At 40.9% G+C, this 9,730-nt stretch overlaps 1 protein-coding gene across 2 annotated transcripts in view; it reads left to right on the forward strand.

Moving 5' to 3' along the window:
• The window catches only part of LOC136867053 (UDP-glycosyltransferase UGT5), an 83,215-nt gene extending 76,573 nt beyond the window's left edge, over positions 1-6,642 (forward strand). For both annotated transcript variants that reach the window (XM_067144159.2, XM_067144160.2), the window contains exons 6-7: positions 1,709-1,928; positions 6,205-6,642. In XM_067144159.2, the coding sequence (XP_067000260.2) occupies positions 1,709-1,928; positions 6,205-6,490 (506 nt within the window). In that variant the 3' untranslated portion in view covers positions 6,491-6,642. The remainder of the gene's footprint in view (positions 1-1,708; positions 1,929-6,204) is intronic.
• Positions 6,643-9,730: the final 3,088 nt, after the last annotated feature.

Below are 9,730 nucleotides of genomic sequence, written 5' to 3' on the forward strand. Positions count from 1 at the left end.
GTATTTTATAGGCTAGCCGAGAGTGGACACTCCAAATTTGAAAACTTTGAAAGATAACATTCAATTTAAAAGCGTAACAAAGCACGGGTATCTTCCTTGTACTGTATAGAAGAAAAGTGGAAAATAAACCTTTGAACCAATACATCTACATAACTCTAATTTGGTAAAATATGTATTTATTTGTACCTAAATGTGGAATCTAAATTTGGTAAAAATTGAATGAAAGCTGACGACGTTTCAAAATTCCGTCATAACTTCCCGTTATGTTTTATGAAACGTTATTAATATCTGCTTTAGTAATGACAACACTCATTCTTAAGGGGTCAATAATCAATCATGTATGAATTAAATATTCCTAGTATAATTTCACGATAGTTATTTCATTCAAATCACGGCCAATATACATTTTTGTCTTATTTCCATGAGAACGCGAAAAAACTAATAGAATGATCGCTACAGTGTTATGAATTATGGCAGTCCACGACACATATTATAATTCAGCACGACGAGGGCGTCCATATTGCCTTTAAAATATGTGCATTATGTGTAACTTTATACAGGCAAAGAACAAATAAATCTTTCCGTCAACACCACAGTTGTGCGTTAGTAAAACCACAGCCGACTTGATGCGTCGCTCTAGCTAGGTGGGCAGCAAAAGATTTAGTCGGCCATGGTTAAACCAGCATTTGCAGCATAATACCTTTCCGTTTCACTACCTACAGCGCAAGTAGTACTTACACGTTCCCCATTGTCTCCTATTGCGTCGAGTACGGAGAAAATTAACAATGCGTTTCAGTTAAGTTAGTAGAATATGTTTTCAACTCAAATTTAATTACGTTACTTGTGTGAACCAATCTGTCTACGCAATGTTCAATGTAACATATTGATCTTCCTTCAGTTTATCCCGGTAACTTCTGGGGTCACTGTAGCCGTCGTAGTTCATACTGAGATTTGGCTATTGGCCGTGCGGTTAGGGTCGCGTAGCTGTCAGATTTCAGACGGGGGATGGTAGATTTGAATACCAGCCCTGACCGTGTTTTTCCGTTGTTTCCCAATTTCGCACCAGGCTAATGCTGGGGCTCTACCTTAATTAAGACCACGACAACTACCTTCCCAATCCTAGCTGTTTCACATCCTTGTGTTGCCAAAAGCTTCGGACGTCTTAGCGCGACGTTAACTCACCAGCAAAAATCTCTTTGGTCAACGTTTCAGGCTGGGTTCCCGTCTTGATACTAAGTTACATTTTTGGAGAAAATTCCGACCTGGGACTCGATCTTCGGTAATCTGGATTAACGGTCAGCAATAAAGTCGTTGCGCTAATAATGCCCCTCGGAAATATAACTAATTTACGTATATAAATCCAGGCCCTAATGGTCACTTAACAGCGCAACTATGGGCAACACTTCTAACAAATATTTCTTTTCAACCTTTTCGTTGACTTCATTCGATATTAAAAGCGAGCATGTAATTCTTTGCGAATGTCAATATCTTAATCCTAGCCACGGGACTTTCACATTTTAATGTGGAATCGAACTGCAGGGACGTGGCTTTCAATTTAAAAATCATCTGCATTCACCGGGATTCGACTAACGGCTGCCTTGGTGAGGGCCAATGGGAAGTTTAATTGTGACGCACTACATAGATATAGTAGCAGAATGCTTCAAGATGAATGCAGTTTACTTTATGAAATTGTTATATTTGTCAACAGCACATCCAAATATCCGCGTATTCATCACTCAAGGCGGACTTCAGAGTTTCCAAGAGGCAGCATACCATGGCGTTCCTCTCATCGGAATGCCGTTCTTAGGAGATCAAAAGTACAACGTTGGAAAATTTGTGTCTGCTAAAATCGGCGTCGGCCTGCCACTGAACGATCTGACTAAAGAGACATTGCTGGAAGCCCTGGGGAAAGTAATCAATGACTCAAGGTGAGTAGCTTGTCAGAAAATATCAGTTTATTTCTAGTCGAGTTGTAACTAGTGTTATTAGTTATGAGCTTGTATATTAGAAATAACACTCTTTGCCTAATATCGCGTATCTCTTATTGGATATGAAATATGCTACATATAAGTGTGTGTGCCATTTCTGTCATGCAGGACGCCTATAGGTCGTCTACTAGAAAATGACTCCGGAGGCCAAAAGTCGGTATTAATATTGAAGTGAAATCGGATATTTTGACAATCTTGGGTGGGTAAGTTCATTAAGAGATCATTGCTTCAGGAAATGTGAAAATATATGCATACGCAGACGACATGGTACTGGTGTCTCGTGAAATATAAAACCTTCAAGAAGCATTCAATAAACTTACATCATGGGCTACACATAATGGATTGCAACTAAATGAGAAGAAAACAGTGACAATGACTTTCAGGAAAGGTGACAAGCCAGCAGCCAGTGATATAATATTCTACAGACGAGAACATCTAACAGTTGTCTCACAGTTTAAGTATCTTGGATTAACAGTACAGAAAAACGGAAACACGTTCAGCTACCACATCAAGGAAAAAGTGGCAATAGCCATATCTGCCATGAACAGCATTCAGAACATACAGAAAATGCCATTGGAAACTGCGTTGAAAGTGTTTAAGCGAAAGATCTCACCGATATTAACCTACAGCCTGTCACTAATTAGGGACCAACTGCAAAATAAAGACATCAAAGAAATTGGAGGTAAAAGCTAGATTTCTCAAAAAAGCATTGGGAGTCTCTAAGTTTACCCCATCACGCTTGGTCTACCTGCTTGCCAGAGAACCCTTGTATATTGAAGATCTAAGGCTTGAATTATCATTGGCCACATCAGGAGAATACTTCAGGACAAAAGGAAAGATATATGGCTAGATTCCTTCTCCAGAGACGCGATGATCAACAGGGAATGGATAACGGCTAACTATGGACTGAGGCACACCATGACTAGCTTTGCGGTCCATGGTTTTCACTACAAAATCTGCAAGAGATACCTACTATGATCCAAGTGAACTTTGCAAGTGTAAAATCTGTGGCGACCAATGTGATAGATACCATGTGATAAAATGCAAAAGCAGACACATCTCGCTGACAAAATTCTTTAATATTCAAGTGCTATATAAACTATAGAACTGCCATTACGTCTATAACTGTATTATTATATGGCCATTGGCTGCATTAAATATTATTATTATCAAGAAACATTGGTAACAGTGGTGTATTGACGGTGCTTCTCTCATGTTCGGTTGTTACGGATGATTACAGGTACGTATTAGAAGCAAAAACTGTGATTCACTCTGGACCCATTGTATTATTCATAGAGAATCACACGCATCGAACTATCTGAGTCTTAATGATTAGCTGAGATAGAGAAAAAAAAATTTTTGTGGTAGAATGACTGAGAGCATTAGGCAGTAACCTGTAATTTATCAAGAGCTTAGAATGTGCTGAGAATGTAGCATATAAAAACTCAGTAGTTGAAGGTCAAGTTTCTCAAAGAATAAATAAAAAAGTGGGAGCAAAATGCACAAGTAACACGTATTACAGTCCGCAATGGTACTTTCGTGGTAATGTTTTGATTCGTAAGCTTGAAGAGTGCCGAGGTTTTATTTTTCTGAAGGAGAAGGAATAGACTGTTAACTAGAAGAACATTTTGTGAATACTTATGTTATATGTTTAGCCGGCCCCACGGTCTAGGGATAGTGTGCCTGCCTCTTACGCGGAGTACCCGGGTTCGATTTACGGCCAGGTCATGGATTATTTATCTGGATCTGAAGGTTATTTAGAGGTCCACTCACCCTACGTGATTACAATTGAGGAACTATCTGATGGTCAGAAAATTGCTCCGGTCTAGAAAGCCAGAAAACGGCCGAGACGATTCATTGTGCTGACCACACGACACAGACCTTCAGGCTGAACAGCAGTCGCTTGTTAGTCCATGGCACTTTGGGGCTGTTGCGCCATGTGGCTTGGTTTGGTTTTGTGTTATACGTTTGGAGGATTGAAGAACCATCATCACAAACTAGACGATTTCTTCAACAAGTGAGCCGTGTTCGGACTTGGAATATTAGGTCCTTATTTCGTCGAGGGTGCTGCTGAGAATCCAAAAATAGTGGACCAAGCAGTCTACAGAGACCTCATTATCATCCCATTCTTGCGAGATTTGGGTCGGTTTTGTGGCGCCAGAAACTTACCCCTCGAACGACAACGGATGCAGCAAGATGGAACTACAGTCCACATTACGAGCGGGAGTGATTTATCCTTCTTCAAACACACTTTGGAGATCGCGTAATTTATTTTGGAACTTCCTGTTTCTCAGGTCTCATGGCCCCAGACGCCTGCACATGGGGTATGTTGAAATAATCAGTATTTCAAGACACATAACCTACCTACAAATATGAGGGCTGTAAATAAAATAGTACAGACACTCGCAGGAATTGGGAACGCGCAAATAGTTTATGAAAGCGGGCGGGTGGCGCTGCTGTCGATGTGTAGTGTACATTTGAAGGTCATCGAGCTGTGTGGCATTGAAGTGAAGAGTGTCGATTTCACCGATCTAAAGCATATTTTCAAAATCTGATCAGCGTTCGTGGATTAACATCGAGGTTTAAAGTGGCAAAAGTGCATAGAGTGTTATCGAGGATTACGTGAAGCTTGTTGCGACAGTGCATCACCTGGGACAAGACGTTTCGTGCGGGTCGGAATTCGACTGCGGATTTGCACCGCACAGGTCGGCCTTCCATTCCTAAGATCAGATTGTCACTGTGAGTGACCTCGTTTCCGTAGACCATCGATGGACTGTAGAGGCATCTGTACTCCGCGCAGTAGGGCGATCCGTCGCTGCTATCAGCAAAGAACGTCTTGCCAACAGTCCCCAACGGTTTCCCGACAGCTGGCAATAGGTATTAGATTTTGCTGGTGACTACAGTGATGGGATGTAATGCAGTCGTACTTGTTAGTTCATCAAATACTGCGTGCTATCAATATTACCACTACTTTATCCCCGAATTACGCCGGAAGATAACGTCCTTGAGTTCTTGCATCAAACTTTGTTCACCAACATCTTCAGAAATGTTATAAAGAATGGGTGGCACATGGTGGTACTTCTGTTCTACTTACGACGCTTTGGTATGCCGAATGAGGCCATTGTTGGCTGATACACTGAAAGCCTCGATATCGATCTTGACATCACCTGTACGCTCCACCCACTTTATTAACACGCGAGAGGTCGCGCACGCGGCAGTTTTCCACACTTGTTAAATGTTTGTTAATAACGTCGTTGCTAGCCGCTGTATGGCTTAGGACACTCGTTTCATACCTACCCTCCCTCTCTATCGCCTGACGTTGGTTATCGTCAGTGTATTGCCTGCTGCTTTTCTGGAGTAGTTTAAGTTCTCTCTCTTTCACTCTCGCATCTGCCGCGGCAAATTGCCTTCGTGCGACCCCTCGCGTAGTTCATTCTTACATGACTGCATTTCCAAGAAAGTTTCTTAAGTAAAGTTCATGAAGTTTATGGTGGCTTTCAGTGAAGTGTGATGCTGTAGTTTTATCTAAAATTGTAACCAAATCATTCATTGAAATGTAAAATGCATACGTTGAGGCAATTTGCTCACGCGCGACCTATCGCGCTCTTAAAAAACTCACGTAATTTTACCAGATTTTGCAAACAAAAATTCATTAATTGTTTTACATTGAGAAAATACTTTTACTAGGTAATTATGTAAATACTAGTTGTAAGGCAGTTCAACAGGGTACGTATTTATATTTTTATCACAGCATTCACTGCAAAAGGAAAATAGCAGCTCATTAAAATATTAAGCGTGAGCAATTTGCCTTCGCGCCACCTGGGTTTAGCTCTTGTGGCTGCACTATCCGTCACGAACGTTGTGGTACCACAGGACATCTGGTCATTAACTTAACGACGCTTTGGTTTACCGAATGAGACCATTGTTGGCTGGGGCATACATATATTGAAAGCCTCGATATCGAACTTAAGACCTCACCTCTACGCTTCACCCACTTAATTAAATCAATTAAAGTAGTTTAGCTGCTTCTTCTTTGTCTCCAAGGACTGGTAAATTTCTATTGTGTGATATTCTTTGTTGGTTGGGCAACCTCAATCATTTGAGGAAGAATCAACAACAATAATACTAAGCAATTAAATAACTTTTTAGGTGTCGTTTGTTTTGCAAAATACGGTAGTACCGGTATATGTTAATTGAATGACTTTTTCTGTTTCAGCTACCGTGAAAATATGAAAACGTTCTCTGCGGTGTACCGGGAGGAGGTTGGACCTTCGCTGGATCGAGCCATCTGGTGGATAGAGTATGTAATTAGACATAACGGTGCTCGTCACTTGAGATCGGCAGCGCTTGATCTTGCTTGGTACCAGTATCTACTTTTAGACGTCATCGCAGTCCTGGGTTTAGCTCTTGTAGCTGCACTCTCAGTCACATACGTTGTGCTCAAGAAAACCATCACTCTCTCTAAAAGATATTTCTTTACGTCAAAACTGAAGAAAAGTTAAAATGTATTTTCATTATAATAAAAAGCTCTGTTTCTTTTAAGTGATGTACTCGAATATGTACAGGTTCGAAAATTATATGGGACTTTTAAAATAAATACAGTAATTTATACACGATTATTTACGTCATTAAAATAAAAACGACTCGTAACATTGTCACATTTTTATTTACCCATATCTGATAAACATGATTTTCTCAGTCTAGGTGTCAGAATGTCAATGAAATCATATTTAATATTATGATGACGAACATTTAAAGGAGTATTATTTGACTAGTCTTTTAAATATAGGATAATGATTCTTGGCCCTGCCGGGCTGAGTGGCTATGATGGTTGAGGCGCTGGCCTTCTGACCCCAACTTGGCAGGTTCAATCCTGGCTCAGTCCGGTGGTATTTGAAGTGCTCAAATACGTCAGCCTCGTGTCGGTAGATTTACTGACACGTAAAAGAACTCCTGCAGGGCAAAATTCCGGCATCTCGGCGTCTCCGAAATCATTCAGTAGTAGTTACTGGGACGTAAACAACAATAGCATTATTATTATTCCGAAAATATCGTGGAACGCAGATGTGTAAGGTGGTGACTGCGTGAATGGGCGGACAAGAAAATGACCAGTACACATGTACCTAACTTCTAATGTGTTCTGGAAATATGTTCTTTCTTATTGATGTCACCCGGCTTGGTTCTAGAACTGTGGCTACGTGACCATAGTCAGTGTATTTCCAAGAATTCTTTCCTGAGTGGAACCTCTATAAAATTTTCCAAGCAATAACAAGTTGCCTTATCTGTTTAGTTAGTGAACACACACATTGCACCAACTTGCTTCAGCAATGGGAGCTGTCTCCACTAACTCAAATGAATTTATGAACCACTCAATTATTATTATTATTAATATTATTATTATTATCACCATCATCATCTTACTATTTTCACTATCACTGATATCAATGTATCACTGCACTGGAGTCTTGTGTTCTGTTACATTAGCTTCCCTTATAATATGTGAGACTGAAAACCCTGTAAAGTTCTGGGGTCTTTACCCTGGGGATCTCAGATCGAATCCCCATTCGATCCGTTCACTCCTGTCTCATACTGAAGGGTGCGTAGCGAGTTCTTGTCTAGCGACAAATAAAAGGAATAACACAATATTTGATTAAGACTGACTGTCTATAGAGCAACTTCAACTAATGGCTCCTTCTGTAAATGGAGCAATGTAGACTCCGTTCTGAATACCCAAGTACTGGAGAAACAAACTGCGGCTGTTCAGGAATTCTATAACACCTTCCGATAGCATATTGAAGCTTACAGGTAAGGGGCAATTCAATTCATCGCGCGTACAGACGGATTGTTACCTTCTGCAGGTTTGTGACGGGGAAAGGTTGATTGAGTGACAAGTCACGTAGCCGTTTTGTTTCAATACCAGCGGTTTGCTCTAGAGCATTAATTTCATCTAAATGAACCATACTATAAAACAAAAAAAAATAAAATAAGAGTAACTAAATAATTCAGGCTCATAAGAAGCAAGATTAAATAAAAAGTAAAATTAAAAAAGATGATCTCACCTGTAAAGGTTTTACTCTTGTAGATGTTGATTCGTAGGGTGCGGTTGACACACTAATAACGGATTGAAAGACCACCCGTTATTTTATAGTGCTAATGCGCTATAAGTAGCTATCCGAATCACGTCTTAAGGTCTTGTACCACCACACTAAGTAGACTGTACTAGTTTCAAGTCATGTCCCATTGCATCATATCCTGTCAGAAATTAGGCCTAGCACGTGGTACCTCCGGAAGTGGGCAACACAAATCTCTAATTACTAAATTATACTAAAAGTATATGGACAGGAAATACGTACATATAACATTAGTGATTAAGAACGCAGGTATTCGGGTAAGATAGATTTATTAATCTAAAAAACATGAATACAGCTCATACTAATCAAAATAGCAAATTAAATAAATGTAAAATCGACCGTACAAGTGATCAGAAAAAGTGATACGCACATACACATAACTGACATATTAGCAATAGTGTATACAAAAGAAACACAGGCAACGACCCGAAAATTACGATTACAGAAATTTACGTAGAAATTGGAACGTGTTACATAATTTGGATTGTTTGACTGCTTCGTTAAATCCCTAAGTTCTTTGCCCGTAGGCTCGATCTAAAACCGTCCATTAGATGCGAAGATAATACTCGGTACACTAGTAATTTTTCTAATATATATATCGAATAGTTGGACACAAATGTATAAAAAAACGCTTGTTCAGGACTGCACCTAATTTACCCATCCAAAATAACACAGACTCTAATCATAGGGGTCCGTACCCATTAGCAAAGATTCAGGGCAAAACCTGGCTTCCCTCAAATTAGCCAGCGGGCTAATGTATCCCCTTACACAACAAAGGACAACATCACAATAGAAAACAATAAATACACAGGACGTCCGCCTCTGTGGTGTAGTGGTTAGCGTGATTAGCTGCCACCCCCGGAGGTCCGGGTTCGATTTCCGGCTCTGCCACGAAAATTTGAAAAGTGGTACGAGGACTGGAACGGGGTCCACTCAGCCTCGGGAGGTCAACTGAGTAGAGGTGGGTTCGATTCCCACCTCAGCCATCCTCGAAGTGGTTTTCCGTGGTTTCCCACTTCTCCTCCAGGCGAATGCCGGGATGGTACCTAACTTAAGGCCACGGCCGCTTCCTTCCCTCTTCCTTGTCTATCCCTTCCAATCTTCCCATCCCTTCACAAGGCCTCTGTTCAGCATAGCAGGTGAGGCCGCCTGGGCGAGGTACTGGTCATTTTCCCCAGTTGTATCCCCCGACCAAGAGTCTGAAGCTCCAGGACACTGCCCTTGAGGCGGTAGAGGTGGGATCCCTCGCTGAGTCCGAGGGAAAAGGCGAACCTGGAGGGTAAACAGATGATGATGATGATGAAATACGTAGGACAATAATAAACAACACAAGGTACACATACAAAAGCATACCTATAAAATGAAACACACACAAATATGCACTGAAGTTCATAGAGGCGTCGGGTTCTATTCCGACATATTCAGGCTCCGAAGATTATGTCTCAACAAGACTCAGCACCTCCATGATTCTGCACACAGCCATGGGCGATCAGCTGTAGAGCAACAAACATTTAAATAACAGGGGGAGGTAGACAGTAGTTTGTGGAACAAGCGAAATCTCTCGTACACATACTTCCACTCGTAGAGGGCTCACAGGCACAGCTGACTTGT

Source organism: Anabrus simplex, chromosome 3 (genome assembly GCF_040414725.1).
Source record: "Anabrus simplex isolate iqAnaSimp1 chromosome 3, ASM4041472v1, whole genome shotgun sequence".
Lineage (NCBI taxonomy): Eukaryota > Metazoa > Arthropoda > Insecta > Orthoptera > Tettigoniidae > Anabrus > Anabrus simplex.